Raw genomic sequence first — 15841 nt, forward strand, 5'->3', positions numbered from 1 at the left:
GGACGGGCAGGCTGTTCAGAGCATGGCAGAACCTCCATCTACAGTAACTGAGGAGCTGTTCTGTCCTCATGGGCCAACATCCCCGCAAAACGATATCAACACCTAGTAGAATCCGAAAGTCAAAGTCCAGTGTGTTATTAGATGGGTGTGTCTAGTATCAGCTAACCAGCTAAATGTTGCTGTGTGCAGCCAGTTCTTTCTGAACACCAAACCTATTTTGTCGTTTAAAGCTGGAGCAGTTTATCATCAAACGGTGTGTATTTGTGTTGGCTGTAGAACAGTGGGACAAGTATTCCAGACTTCTGCTGTAGGTGACTGAGCTCTAAATATACATCAGCACAGGCCAATGTTTGAAAGAGGCTATAAAATAACCAAGTCATAAGGCTTTCAATTCTGCTTTTTCTTACTCCTTTGAGAAGAATAAGCCTTAGAGGGCTTGACCGTGGAGATGCCAAGAGAGATGGAGAGGCCAAGTAAGACTGCTGCAGTGTCTGAACAGCAGTGGCGGTCTTGTTGGGGTGGGGGGAGGGGCTAAATGAGGCGTGAGACATCATTTTTGTGAGTGGGCGATAAAGCAGAAGCAGTATTGGCAGTCACTCCCTCCCCTTCTAATCCGGTGTCCCCACCCCTTGAGTACAAGCGTCTTGAGTACAGGGATATGTATCAGTGTAAGTAGGGACACACCCCTGTCAGTGAGTGCACAGATGTGTGTCCAAGAGTAGGCAGGGAATAACCCTTGCAAATCACCATATGCCATAAGTGAACTACTAGAGGAACAGTCCTAAAAGGAAGCCCAAATAGATATACAGCAAGTTATTAGAGCAGAATGGGTCGACCCAGGGAAAAGTGTAGTTTATAAGTTTATAAATCTGCTATAAAATCAAACTACTTCTACATCTGCGTTAATATGGCTGGTGTCACGCAGTGGCGGCTCATCAGTAGGGGGCGCTGGGGCACAGCCCCCATCAAATTATCCAGAAAATAAATGCTACTTAGACATATAAACTTATGTAGATTATATATTGCAAAAGCATTATGAAACTAGTAATACTAGTTTGATCGTTTTTTAAAGAACAAGAATTATATCTGCTGAATTTCTGTGACATTACATATATAGTACTTCATACTTGTATGAGGCACCGCACTAATGCATGTCTGTGTAGGTCCAGGTTTGGCAAGCACGTGATCTGGAGACGCTCTTTAATTGGTTGCCTTAAAATTTGGTGCTGGACACACCTACTTTTATCAGTAGCCTATCTGTATAGTTATTTATTTTTGCTCTTATGTGATTGGATTATCCTCCATGATTGGCGTTAGCATTCAGACAGCCGTTAGCTGACCAAGAGGAGGGGGGAGCATTTACCTCGATGAACAGTTTGCATTTCAGGTTGGCACAGAATTTCTATCAAATTCAGTTTTGTCCTCACAAACCCTTTCAGCAGGCGGTCAGACAAAATTTCAGGGTTCGTATGGGTCCTCGAAATCCTTCAAATTGCCGAATTTTAATGTTGCATTTTCCAGATTTGAAAAGTGCTGGAATTTTGGCTAAAGTTCTAGAAAATACTTGAAATGAAATCTATTCATTTCACAATAATGACAACGTGATCAGCGAAATATATCGGTTAAAAATACATTAAAATGTTCCAGTAATTCCAGCGGGAAACTTGACAGCGCGTGAGGACGCTGAGATTGCGCGTTTTGAAAATAAACGACCGTTAAATAATATACGCTAGCTTGGTGGCTAAGTAGCTATCGGAGCAAATCCTAACCAAACTAGAATATATTTAAGTACATATTAATACGCCAATAAACTTATTCAAACACGGTACAATCTCCCTGGGATGTGTGTGGTGCATTTTGTGTACGTTTGTATGTGTTTTGATGTTTCAGTTTGTTAAAAACTTTCAGCCCCAGTAGACCTGATGTACTTCACGAAACTACACGAGAGGATAACTGTAAAATGCTCCCGATCCTGTAAATGACAAACATTGTCCAGTATATCAGTACCAAGGAGAAGAATACGCTAGTGTTTACGATGCTGCTGTGTGTTGCCGCTGGTAAACACAGAACAAATGGGCAGGTTATAAAAATCCTGAATCCTGGGATAAAGTGTAATGTACAGAGCAGATGTTCACTAGTGCCAGAGTGATGGAGGGGCGCAGGGAGAACACACACGCAGCGCCTCGCCGGTACTGCACGGCGGCGCGGGCACGCCTGGGACACCGCCGCCGGTTTGAACCTCTGGGAAGGCTGTGACCTCTCGGAGCACCCCCCGGACACAAGCACAAGCATTTCCTCGTATGCCTTAAAAAACACTGCCAGGGTGTTATGAACATCTGGGGCGCTTCTCTTTTCATCATAATTGGTAGTCGCGGATGGATCGCAATTTGGTGAGGGGTTAACAGGCTTTCCTCTCGGACTACTCCAGCCTAGTTCCAGGGTGAAGAACATCTCCCGGTCATTTGAGCTCGGTATCCCCATGACGCGACTCACCCGGTCATATAGCGGCGAGTTCTGTAGAGGCGACACGACACGCAACAGAAACGACAGAAGAAAGTGAATGAGGAACATCTCGATGTAGTTCATTTACACGCGACGGTGGAGTTGGACGTTCCTCGTGTCCGTAAGTTACCGACCCCAAATATGGACCGGGAACGCGCCCCGTGACGTCACTGACAGGGGTTGCAGCCGCAGTTATTCGGCGACGCCTCCCGCGATCCGCTGCGTTTGGAGACGTTATACAGGAAAGGGGCGGAGGAGCACACACAACGGGACGCCCTTTTGGTTTTTCCTTTGCGGCCGTACGCTGTCCGGGAATAACGGAGCACCCCGAAAAGTTATTTGCAGTCAGTAAGCATTATATCTAGCATATTCGAGACATTTACGCCCAAGAGTAAAAGAGTAAGGGACTGAACTGTGGTTATTTCTCCGGTTATTTCATTATATCTGGACAACAAACACATTACCATGGATGATTTGGGTATGTACTGATTTTTTTCCCCTGTCCGCGAGCAGCTAATTTGGGAGTTATTTGCTTCTGTGCTGATCCGCCTCAACACGAAAGCTCGCGGTGGTTGGCAGAAAAACTGGGAGAAATACGAGTGTCAGATAGCTCTGGGAAAGTCGAGAGCTAGCGCTTATCCGGGCGAAAAGAAAAAATCCTGTTAAAACACCAGTATCAGTTCTTTTTATTTATATAACCGTATAATCTATTTTTTATGTCAGATTAGCTCGATCAGCAGTCTAACCCAAGTGTGCGCTCGCCTTGTAACGGGACGCACGCACATCTTGTCCAACATGCGTGCGTGTACCCTAAACTTGTTATTTCCACGTCTGCTGAATGATTCACTGGTGCTGGACGAAAATCTCTCAATTGCGGTCCAAGTTTTTCTACCGACGCATCATACTGGAGCAGACAGCGGACACCGATTCCTGTCTCGCTGGTCGGCCGTGGCACATCTGGTAGCGTTTGAAAGCATTGAAGCCTCCAGCGCGGAGAGAATAAGATGCCACATCGCTATTGAGGGCATAAAGCCCGTTCAAAGACACTGTAAAAGTGGCATTTTTGTAGTGTGTGTGTTGCATGAAAGCCTCTACCTCTTTGGCCATGATTGTCAACATTTTGAAAAGCCAACATCATTATTCTTGTTTGTTGAACTCGGTAAACATCTCTTAACCAAAATAAATTTGCCAAAAATATGAAACACTCCTACCACATCCCTGCAGGTCGTGGGCCCATGACAAAAGTCCCTACAAAGCATGTGGATTGGACTGGCACTCCCATTAGTCATGCTGACTTTCCTTATGCTGTGTGTTTACATGTGATTGGTATAAGTGTCTATTATATGGCTATGTGTTTGCATGTACGCCATATTTTGGCCTATGCAAGTACACACTCTGAATTCAGGGCAAGTGGTGGTGTGTGGAAGTGTGTGTTACAAAGTGTGTTATTCAGAGTAGAGCATGCCAGATGAGTGGAGAGCTCTAAATATGGTCTGAATTCCTACTGATGGGAATTTTAGCTCCTTATAAGAACACTGCCTTGTATGTGTACTAGAGAGAAAGAGAGGGAGACAGAGAGAGTGCCCCAGAGACACTGTATTGCACTATGAATCACCATAAGGCCGGTCACCAAACACTCCCAAGTAAACAATGGGATACAGTTTTCTTTATTGATGCTAAATGGATCTGAACTTCAAACAGCAATGGAGGAACGCTTGGGACCTAAACACAGAGATGGCTTCTCATCTGTTTGATTCTGAACACAGAGACGGTGTCTGACCTGTTTCATTCTGAACACAGAGACAGTGTCTCACCTGTTTCATTCTGAACACAGAGACGGTGTCTCACCTGTTTCATTCTGAACACAGAGACGGTGTCTCACCTGTTTGATTCTGAACACAGAGACGGGGTCTCACCTGTTTGATTTTGAACACAGAGACGGTGTCTCACCTGTTTGATTCTGAACACAGAGACGGGGTCTCACCTGTTTGATTTTGAACACAGAGACGGTGTCTCACCTGTTTGATTTTGAACACAGAGACGGTGTCTCACCTGTTTGATTTTGAACACAGAGACGGTGTCTCACCTGTTTGATTCTGAACACAGAGACGGTGTCTCACCTGTTTGATTTTGAACACAGAGACGGTGTCTTACCTGTTTGATTTTGAACACAGAGACGGTGTCTCACCTGTTTGATTCTGAACACAGAGACGGTGTCTCACCTGTTTGATTTTGAACACAGAGACGGTGTCCTACCTGTTTCATTCTGATGCCCAAAGTACGAGGCTTGCATGATCTGTGGCCAAAGTTACAACTCAGTAAAGTTGTTCCACAAACAAACCTGTCAACACATAATTTCACACCCTGTAAGATACTCTTGGCAATGAATGCACTTGGCACTCAGATCAGAACTGGGACACGTGTAGCTACTACACAGCAGCTGGTAGGTGTTCAGACAACAGCCTCCATATAGGCGTCAGTATACACCACAGTCTGTGCACACTCCAACCTATGACTGCATTCCCTGAGATAGAAACCTATGAGTGTGGTATTGTTAACCAATAAACTACAGCTCTAACCAATAAACTACAGGCAACCTGTGTTAATGTCCTCCATAAGCCAATGTTTTGTAACTCCATTTTAGCTCTGATTTATGGAACCTCTTAATAAGAAAAACAGAAAGTCATTTTTTCTCAAAACCTCAATGTGGTCATTTAAACATCCTATTATAATTATAAACATAATTTCTTCAGATACAAATGATCGATGAAAGATGTGTGAACTGTGAGGTATCTTCATAGAGTACATCATTGTCTTTATGGGCTGTATAAAATGCTATAGTTTTCTTTTTTGTGTTACGGATGTGGTTGAACAAGATGTTTGAAATGATCTGTCTGTATGAGTGTGAGATTACCAGGGGACATGCTATCTGCAGGCCTACACTTTTCCTCTTGTGTGGCTGGCCCGTCCATCTTAAACGCTAAACGGTACTGCTTCCGTTCTGTGGCACCCTCAACGTTTTCCGCTGCCTGGACTGAATCCCTTCAGTTCCCTGGAATGCTTCAGGACCTCCTCCCTGTCCCTCGTGTATTCCCATGCCTTTATGTTTCTTGCTCTGATTGGTCGAACTTTAATTGCCCCGCCTTGTCTGTGACCTAAAAACTGTCTGTTCGGTTGGTCTGTGCTGTGCGGCTGATTTTCTGTGTATGTGGTTGTTTCTGTGTGTCTCCTCGTAGGGATGCCTGATCCAGCTAACTACCCTCTCAATCCTCGTATTGTTATGTTTGGTACGTAACTGTATGCCTGTCTCTGTATCCTGTTATCAGTCTGGTTGTTGTCTGCCCTCTGTGCCCCCCCCCCCCCCTCCACTTCAATCAGCATTTGTTGCACTAAGCAAAATCCCCAGTGCTGAACAGCGCCTGACGGTGGTCATTGCTAGAATTACACGAACACCGAAAAGGAAATAAATGAGTGATAGCGGGTGAGATTTCATCATTCAGCTCGAGAACTCCTTTCCAGCATAACAGTTATGCGCTGCACAAAGCGGGTTGAGATGAGCTCAGGGCGAGAAACCGTCCCAGACGGGCTGTGCCTGGTGAGCACGCCTGCACCACCTCACTCTGCACATGGTCGGTTGGTTTCTACGTTTCCCTCTCGGTGCTGTCCTAGTGTTCTCCATCTTCCAGCACACACTGGTTACTAATGCACATTAAGCCTATTTCCCTGCCAGAATCATTTCATATAATATCTGAAATGATCTCCTTTCTTCTTCTTCATATGTTTCATATGTTGTCCTCAGGGTTACTGTTCTTAGAAGCATATTCCACTATACATTTATTGACTTTGTTTCTAAACGTATGTTAATAGTTTTAAAGGGGATTTGAAGCACAGTAATGCAGTTCTCATGGATTTAAAGGTCTCACCAGGATCAAACCAACACATTAATTCACTAATTAAAACACAGTACCTCTCAAAGCTATGATAACCCAGCAAATTAATATAAGTGATTACAAATGATGTGGGAACTGTATAAAATTGGAACAAATGTTCCTGTCCAGAAGGGGGCGCAGTTGCTCCGAGCAAGTGAGTGTAGCAGCGCATTTTTCCACAACTGAGAGAGGAATCTGTACAGTGTTTTGTTTTCTGCTCAGCAAATGTGTCTTATGTTTAATGCAAAACGTAATGTCCTTTTGATACAGAGTGTATGTCATTAACAAGCTTATGGCCACTACTCATCTCACCTGCATGTCTCATCCATGTCTCACCCGCATGCCTCCTCCACATGTCTTACCTGCATGTCTTATTCGACTACAGGCAAATATTCTCCGCCCTGTACCTGTTATGGTAGTGAATGTGCTGTACCGCTTCTAAACCACAAACTGCTCTCTACACGAGGCATTAAGATGTGTTCAGATGAACTGAACTACACAGAAACCTCGTCCTAGGGTAGCTCATACAGTGGTGTGGGTCTCAGATCATTTACAGCCACTCACTATGTATCTGAGAGCACTCTGAAATGATGGGTGAAAAATCTCAAAGGTCTTTCCTAGTTTTGTTCCTTCATTAGCTGGCTAGCCCTTACCCCACCTCCTGTCTCAACTCTCTTTCTCTTATCTCTCTTTTGCTTTTCTCCCTTTTTATTTCTGATCCTCTTCCTTGTCTCTCTGTCTCTCTTATGGTCTCTCTTTTGTCTCTTGTTGTCTCTCTCTGTATCATAGATTAACTGTTTGTTTTCTCTTATGGTCTCTTGTCTCTGTCTCAAAGATAAACTGTTTTCTCTTATAGTCTCTTTCTTGTCTCTCTCTTTCTCGTAGATGCTCTCCTGGCCGATCTTGAGAGCTCCACCTGTCCTTTAGCCCGTGTCCCTGTTCTGCTTACCTCTGACCCTCCAGTGAACTCTGACACCTCACCCACCGGCTCCCAAGACCCTGCCCAAACTCGGCCCCCTCCACCAGCTTACACACCCCAGCAAGTGAGCTGCCAATCGGCCAATACACACAGTTAGCACACTAACATACACTCACACTTCATTCAAACTAGCCATTATTATCAGCAGTTTTACTGCATTTGAATTATGCATACATTACTGTACTGACAAGGTCAATTACACCTGCATATATTACACTTTACATTTTTTCATGTGCATATTTTTTAACAGACTGTTTCTGCTGCTATGAAGTCTAACGGCTCCCAGAACCCTAATCCAGACAAGCTGTACAGGTAGAGTAATCCTGCGGCTGGTAAAGACCTCCATCCCTCCCTCACAGCTGAAACTAGCAGGAAATGCAGCGTTCGGATTTTCAGACAGGATGGTGATGTGTAATGTGATTTCCCTTCATTTGATTTGCCTTAATTAGCTACCATTCAATAAGCTTCTGCCTGCCTGTCCTAGTTCAACATCTCTGTGGGCAGATGCCTGATATTTCATGATGGAGTACAATAAAATGGAATATTTATTTGGTGTAAACATCTTCAGTTTCTCTATTACTCTGCCCCTGATCCCTTACCCACTATGATTCACTTCTCTCTCTCTCTCTCCCTCTCTCTCTCTCTCTCTCTCTCCCTCCCCCCATCACTCTTTCCATCCTTCAGTACGGTGTGTAAGCCACGTTCTCCACGTTCCCCTGACCCTCCTCCTACTTTCTCCTCATCCTCTGTGCTGGGAGGAGGCCTCAGTGAACTGGACCACCTACTGCAGGAGCTCAACGCTACCCAGTTCAACATCACTGGTGTGTGTGTGTTCATTCTAGTGCACAGTTATGTGTTTCCTGTCTGACGGTGAGTGTGTGTGCACGTTTCCTGTCTCACTGGCGTTTTCTGTATTCCAGATGAAATTCTAGCGCAGTTCCCCACCGCTAAGAAGGACGAGAGGGACAAACCTTCCCACTCCGCCCCCTCCTCTGCCAGGTCTGTCCTCTCTCTGTTCCCACCCCCTCCTCTGCCAGGGCTGTTCTCTGCTGTGTTCCCACCCCTTCCTCTGCCAGGGCTGTTCTCTGCTGTGTTCCCACCCCCTCCTCTGCCAGGTCTGTCCTCTCTCTGTTCCCACCCCCTCCTCTGCCAGGGCTGTTCTCTGCTGTGTTCCCACCCCTTCCTCTGCCAGGGCTGTTCTCTGCTGTGTTCCCACCCCCTCCTCTGCCAGGGTTGTTCTCTGCTGTGTTCCCGCCCTTTCCTCTGCCAGGGCTGTTCTCTGCTGTGTTCCCGCCCTTTCCTCTGCCAGGGCTGTTCTCTGCTGTGTTCCCACCCCCTCCTCTGCCAGGGCTGTTCTCTGCTGTGTTCCCGCCCTTTCCTCTGCCAGGGCTGTTCTCTGCTGTGTTCCCGCCCTTTTCTCTGCCACGGCTGTTCTCTGCTGTGTTCCCACCCCCTCATCTGCCAGGGCTGTTCTCTGCTGTGTTCCCACCCCCTCCTCTGCCAGGGCTGTTCTCTGCTGTGTTCCCGCCCTTTCCTCTGTCAGGGCTGTTCTCTGCTGTGTTCCCACCCCCTCCTCTGCCAGGGCTGTTCTCTGCTGTGTTCCCACCCCCTCCTCTGTCAGGGCTGTTCTCTGCTGTGTTCCCACCCCCTCCTCTGCCAGGCTGTTCTCTGCTGTATTACTGCTGCCTCTTCTGGCTGGTCCCAGTGCCAGACCCATTACAATTATAGATTTGAGCAGATTTGAGCCGCAATTTGTAGTCTATACTGTGCCATGGAGGTATTCTTAAACATGCAAAGCTGGTAAATGAGGTAATTATGTAACTGATGCATTTACACAAACATTACTGTTTGAGTGTAGGTCATAAAGTAATTAGTTATACACATTATATGCACATAATGATGCTTTTGTCACAGTTCTCAATTCTTCACATTAGGTCTGCTATTAAGCGACAGCTGTGTGTAACTCTTGACATTTGAGTGTGTGTGTGTGTGTGTGTGTGTGTGTGTGTGTGTGTGTGTGTGTGTGTGTCTGCAGCTCAGCCAAGCCCTCTGCCACATCTGCTACACTGGAACTGGACAAGCTGATGGCTTCACTGTCTGACTTCAAAGTGCAGAGCACAGTGAGTGAAGACCCAGCCCTGCATGACACGGTGTCCATAGCTGTACATACCTGTCACATAGCTGTACATGCACTATATTGCTGAAAAGTATTCGCTCACCCATCCAAATGATCAGAATCAGGTGCTCCAATCACGGAGAGGGGACAGCGGTTGCTGAAGCGCATATTGCGAAGAGGTCGCCAAATTTCTGCAGATTCAATCACTACAGACATCCAAACTTCAAATCAAATTTTATTTATATAGCACTTTTTACAACAGTTGTTGTCACAAAGCAGCTTTACAAGTGTCCGAGTCCTAGCCCCCAGTGAGCAAGCCAAGGGCGACAGTGGCAAGGAAAAACACACCCTAAGGGCATGAGGAAGAAACCTTGAGAGGAACCAAGACTCAGGGGGGGAACCCATCCTCCTCTGGCCGACGCCGGTCACCATGACAACAATTTAAAGAGCGAGAGAGAAAAAAGGAAAAGATGTGAGGGATAAAGTCCATCTTGGTGTAGATTTATAAACATGAGTTCTCCATCATATCCGGTTAGGCAGGAGGCGGCCGGCCCAGGATGGATCTCTGGAAAGGCTCGTCTCTCCTCATCTCCGTGTTCCTCGAGTAGGCGGGCAGCCATGTGGAGAAAATAAAACAGGGAAAATTAGTTCTGTATATACAGGACATATACAGGACAGATGAGATTATAAAAATTTCTGGAGTGTGGCAGCAACCCCGGCATTAAGTTAAATTATTACAGCCTAGCTAAAAAGGCAGAACCAGAAGGTAACATAGACTTGGGAGCATTCTGAGACATTGGCATCCATCCACTACACTGTCAACAAACTTGAGTGAACACATGCAGTGACAGGATGACAGCACCAGCGCCCCAGTCTACCATAAAACCCTTCATCTATGAACCCCTGGATCTGTACCTTTATCTAAGGGGGGATATTAATTATCAAACGCTAAACTAAATAAGTGGATTTTCAACCTAGACTTAAAGATTGAGACTGTAAAGATTGAGTCCCTGACGCATTTTGGAAGGTTGTTCCAAAGCTGGGGGGCCTTACAAGAAAAGGCTCTTCCCCCTGCTGTTACCTTATTAATTGTTGGAACTAATAAAAGACCAGCACCCTGTGATCTTAGTGGACGTGGGGGTTCATAATAGGAAATAAGATCCTGGAGGGATTCAGGAGGAAGCTCGTGCAGTGCTTTGTAAGTCAATAAAATAATTTTTAAATCAATACGGAATTTAACTGGGAGCCAATGCAGGGCTGATAGGACTGGTCTGATATGATCAAATTTTCTAGTTCTGGTCAGAACTCTGGCTGCTGCATTTTGAACTATTTGAAGTTTGTTTAGATTCCTATTTGAGCAAGCAGACAGTAATGAGTTACAGTAGTCTAATCTGGAGCCACTTCATGTGGCATACCAAGACATTTTGGACAATTCCATGCTCCCAACAGTTTGGACCTGACACCTTCCTCTTCCAACATGACTGTACACCAGTGCACAAAGCAAGGTCCATAAAAACATGGATGGTAGAATCTGGTGTGGATGAATCTGACTGGCCTACAGAGAGTCCTGACCTCAACCTGATAGAACACCTTTGGAATGAATTAGAGTGGAGAATGAGAGCCAGGCCTCCTCGTCCAACATCAGTATGTGACCTCACAAATGCGCTTCTGGAAGAATGGTCAAAAATACCTATAAACACACTCCTAAACCTTGTGGACAGCCTTCCCAGAAGAGTTGAAGCTGCTCTAGCTGCAAAGGGTGGATCAACGTCATATTGAACCCTATTGATTAGTAATGGGATACCACTTAAGCTCTTATGTGGGTCAAGGAAGGCGAGCGAATACTTTTGGCAATATAGTGTATCTGTACATAGCAGCACATAGCTGTCACATAGCTGTACATAGCAGCATATAGCTGCACATACCTGTCACATAGAAGACGAAAAAGCCTTTATTGTCCCACAGTGGGGAAATGTAGGTAGCCGTCACATAGCTTTTATAAACTCACCAACTATTGTTTCTGGCTGGCTTCAGTGGCCACACCAGCCGGATGTCTGCTGCTTAAACTGCTATGTAGATTTCTGTATAATACACTTCAGTCATGTCACGGTTACATTCTAAATCTGCCTGTCTTCTGTTATTAGCCAGCAGCTCCAGCCAATCCCGTGGTTACATCACCACAGCATTCAGCTGCATCTCCCCCGGCCTCTTCTGGGGGCTCATTGGACAGTATGTTGGGTCTCCTCCAATCAGATCTGAGCAGGCAAGGAGTGCCCACCTCCTCCAAGGGAACCTGCTCTGCTTGTCAGAAGCCGGTTGTGGGACAGGTGAGGTTGGGTAGCTCGAAATCACTGAAGATCACTCTAGATTACGCTAAATCACCAACCAGCTCTAGATCATGCTAGACCATCTTATTTAGCTCTAGATCACTATAGATCAGTGTCAGCAGCTGAAGGAATAATTACATCAATAGTCACCACAGTTACCTCTTTGAGCCTTTGACATCATAACATTAATGATATCTAATTAATTCTAATATTGACATTAACTGGTCTTTCATGAGTGTTTACATGTATGCTCTGTTAATGTTGCCATGTTGCTCCCTGTAGGTGGTGACAGCCCTGGGTCGGGTGTGGCACCCCGAGCACTTTGTCTGTTCTGAGTGCGAGTGCGAGCTCGGCAACCGTAACTTCTTCGAGAAGGATGGGCGGCCGTACTGCGAACCGGACTACTTCAGCCTGTACTCGCCCCACTGTGCCCAGTGCAATAAGCCCATCCTGAATGTAAAAACAGCCTTTCACCCTGCACACGCACACTACACACGCTACGCACACTACACACGCTACGCACACTACACACGCTACGCACACTACACATGCCACACACACTACACATGCCACGCACACTACACACGCCACGCACACTACACACGCCACACACACTACAAAAGCCACACACTACACACGGCACACACACTACACACAGCATGCACACTATTCACGGCATGCACACTACACATGGCACGCACAATACAAACGGCACACACACTACACATGGCACGCACACTACACACACCACACGCAATATACATGCCACACACACTACATGCCCACCACACGGCACAGACACACTACACACACCAGACAGACCACACACAACACGCACACTACACATGCCAGACCACATACGCCACACACACTACACACACCCCACACGTCACATGCACACCACACACACACTACACATGCCACACACACACCACACATGCCACACACACCACACATGCCACATACGCTGGCCCTCTCCGAACATGGCTGCCCTGTGTGTTTGACCACCACCTCTCATGAAGTAAATGTGCTCACTTGGCATCCTGTGTGTTTGTGTTTCCTCTGTAGAAAATGGTCACGGCACTGGATAAGAACTGGCACCCCGAGTGCTTCTGCTGTGTGAAGTGCACTCGGACGTTTGGAGATGAAGGTTCTGGGCTTTTAGCTCTTTAACCTTTCATATTTGACCTGCCAATATCATGCTCTTATCAGACCCGACATAATCTGCTCACTGCCGTAGTGCCACATGTGTATACATTTGTGGATAGTTTTATCGTAAAGGTGTCAGAAAATGTGTCAATAAAAAAAAAATTACTAATACACACAATCAGTAAGTGGAGTACATGTGTGAGACACTGACACGCCCACACTGACACGCCCACTTCCCTGCCACAGGTTTCCATGATCGCGACGGCCAGCAGTACTGCCAGCAGTGCTTTTTGGCCCTTTTTGCATCTCGTTGTGAGGGCTGCTCTCAGCCAATCATGGAGAACTACATCTCCGCCCTCAACGTCCTCTGGCACCCACAGTGCTTCGTCTGCAGGGTGAGTTACCAGCTAGGATCACTCGGGAGATCACGGGAGGGTCACAGGAGGGTCACGGGGGTTCACTGCATTTGATCTTTGTAGGCAACATTGTTATTTTGTTCTCATTCACAAATGAGCAAACAAAAACACCACTCATCTCCTCCAGCCACAGCAGCTGCTGTAATGGTGATGAACTGCAGCCGTTATCTCAGTAAAAGTATGGAGTGAGATTACTGTCTTAACTATGAGAGCTCTCTCCATATAAAAGCTTTAAAAAAAAACTTCAAACATGTCACAAACACGAACGTCAGCAGCGTATGGAGTGTGTGTATTGTGTGCAGAATGTGTAGTGTTGAGAGTAGTGTGTGGAGAGTTGGAAAGTGTGTAGTGTGGAGTATGTGTACTGTGTAGTGTATGTGTACTGTGTGTGTGTACTACGTAGTGTGTGTGGAGTGTGTGTAATGTGGATACTTCTGGTTAGTCTGAACCGCTGGTAACCCATGAATAGATGTTTCTGAATATGAATGAACAGCTGGAGAATGTTAATGTTCTTCTGTTATAGTTAAACAAAATCTTTACAAATACTTGAACTCTCTGTGTGTTGTGTGTGTGTGTGTGTGTGTGTGTGTGTGTGTGTGTTCATCTGTGCCGCATACCCTCATGTGCGCCCTCTGCAGGAGTGTTTCAGCCCGTTTGTGAATGGCAGCTTCTTCGAGCATGAGGGCCAGCCGTTGTGTGAGACGCACTTCCACCAATCCCGGGGCAGTGTGTGCCAGGCCTGTCAACAGCCCATCCTGGGCCGCTGTGTTACCGCCATGGGCTCCAAGTTCCACCCGCACCACCTGGCCTGCCACTTCTGCCTGAAGCCCCTGAGCAAGGGCTGCTTCAAAGAGCAGGAGAACAGGCCCTACTGCCACCCCTGCTTCATCAAACTCTTCGGCTAATGGGATGGGAGGTGTGTGTGTGTGTGTGTGTGTGTGTGTGTGTGTGTGTGTGTGTGTGTGTGCGTGCGTGCAAACACGTGAGAGCGAGAGGAAGAAAGAAAGATGTAGGGGTGTTGATTGGAAAAACTATTGATCAAATGACATGGAATTACTGATTGAGCTAATGTTCCCTGAGTCCTACTGACTTCCAGTAGGACAGCATGGAGAGGAGCATGTTGGGAAAGAGGGGCGGGGCAATGCCTCCAGCTCCACTCATTGGCTCGCTTTCACTCCTGTTTGAATAACTCAGAAACCAAAGAAAAAGAAAAAAAATTCTCATATTTGTGATTTTATAAAGTAAAATGATATGTGAGGAACTTTCAATAAATGGAACAGACAAGAGTGTAAGATGGTCAGAATTAAGATCAAATCATTACATACACACAAAACACACACACACACACACACTCTCAAAAAAACACACATACAAAAACTCACAAAAAAAACACAAAAATACATACACAAACTCACAAAAATACATACATCTATGCATACACAAACATCCATACAAACATACTGACAAAAATACACACATACACACAATCACAAAAATACATGCACATACATTCATACAAACACACACTCACAAAAATACATGCACATACATTCATACACACACACACACACTCACAAAAATACATGCACATTCATTCATACAAACACACACTCACAAAAATACACACATCCATACACACACACTCACACAAATACACATCCATACATACACACATCCATAAAACACACTCACAAAAATACACACACAGCCACACACACAGAAGACATGACTACAGTAGAGTGTTGTTGAATAGAACGAACATTCCTTAAAGCAGAGCACATACTGCGGCCTCTGTTTGCTGTACTAATATCCAAAGAGTTCACTGGGTGAGTGGATTACAGAGATGGTGGCACGTGGTTCCAAAACAGTGGTGGTTGTTTTATGGAGTATCCTGACAATCGCTGGCTGGTTATCGGATAGTTTCTGATAATTTTTCAAATAAGTTTTTATACATCCTGTTGAAATAGAATCTGAGATCAGTGGACTGAAACAACAAATGGTCCCCTCAATATATTTGAATATAATAATAATAATAATAATTATTATTATTATTATTAATAATGATAATAATAATAATAATGAATATATATGAATATATTTGCTTTGTGCAGCATATCATTGTCATTGCTATTGCACACCTGTTAATTGTTTTATTTTGATTTGGTTTGGTATGTTTTGATCTGGTTTGTTTCGTTTCACATTGCGCAGTGAGGAACCTGATGTATTGCCAAAGATGTGTTAAGATGTTTACGCTTTGTACTACGCAAGCCACATGTTCCAGTCAGCTGTATTTATACATTTACATTGTTACTACACTGCAGAATAAACAATAAACGCTTTCCTTTGATGACCATATTTGATGAATCCATACAATATCCTAATGGAATTTGTGATTGTGCCTCTACCAACCTTGCACTGTCCTG

General features: G+C 45.3%; 1 protein-coding gene across 5 annotated transcripts; it reads left to right on the plus strand.

Annotated features, from left to right (window-relative positions):
- Window positions 1–1065: 1065 nt before the first annotated feature.
- Window positions 1066–15773, plus strand: LOC143510987 (transforming growth factor beta-1-induced transcript 1 protein-like). Of its 5 annotated transcripts, XM_077000930.1 has the most exons (12): window positions 2717–2980; window positions 5739–5789; window positions 7317–7474; window positions 7661–7722; window positions 8095–8231; window positions 8331–8409; window positions 9446–9530; window positions 11671–11853; window positions 12136–12309; window positions 12922–13003; window positions 13249–13397; window positions 14057–15773. In XM_077000930.1, exons 1-12 carry the CDS (start codon window positions 2968–2970, stop codon window positions 14321–14323), a joined length of 1440 nt encoding a protein of 479 aa, XP_076857045.1. In that variant the 5' UTR covers window positions 2717–2967; the 3' UTR covers window positions 14324–15773. The 5 variants fall into 5 exon arrangements, with proteins under 5 accessions (XP_076857047.1, XP_076857048.1, XP_076857050.1 ...); XM_077000932.1 differs by lacking the exons at window positions 2717–2980; window positions 5739–5789 and adding an exon at window positions 1066–1387; XM_077000933.1 differs by lacking the exons at window positions 2717–2980; window positions 5739–5789 and adding an exon at window positions 2459–2623.
- Window positions 15774–15841: the final 68 nt, after the last annotated feature.

This window comes from Brachyhypopomus gauderio, chromosome 3 (assembly GCF_052324685.1).
Source record: "Brachyhypopomus gauderio isolate BG-103 chromosome 3, BGAUD_0.2, whole genome shotgun sequence".
Classification (NCBI taxonomy): Eukaryota; Metazoa; Chordata; class Actinopteri; order Gymnotiformes; family Hypopomidae; genus Brachyhypopomus; species Brachyhypopomus gauderio.

Coding starts and splice junctions, on each gene's coding strand:
- LOC143510987 (XM_077000930.1), top strand. Junction 5,790..7,316: donor TCCTCGTATTGTTATGTTTG/GTACGTAACTGT, acceptor TCTTTCTCGTAG/ATGCTCTCCTGGCCGATCTT. Junction 7,475..7,660: donor CAGCTTACACACCCCAGCAA/GTGAGCTGCCAA, acceptor ATTTTTTAACAG/ACTGTTTCTGCTGCTATGAA.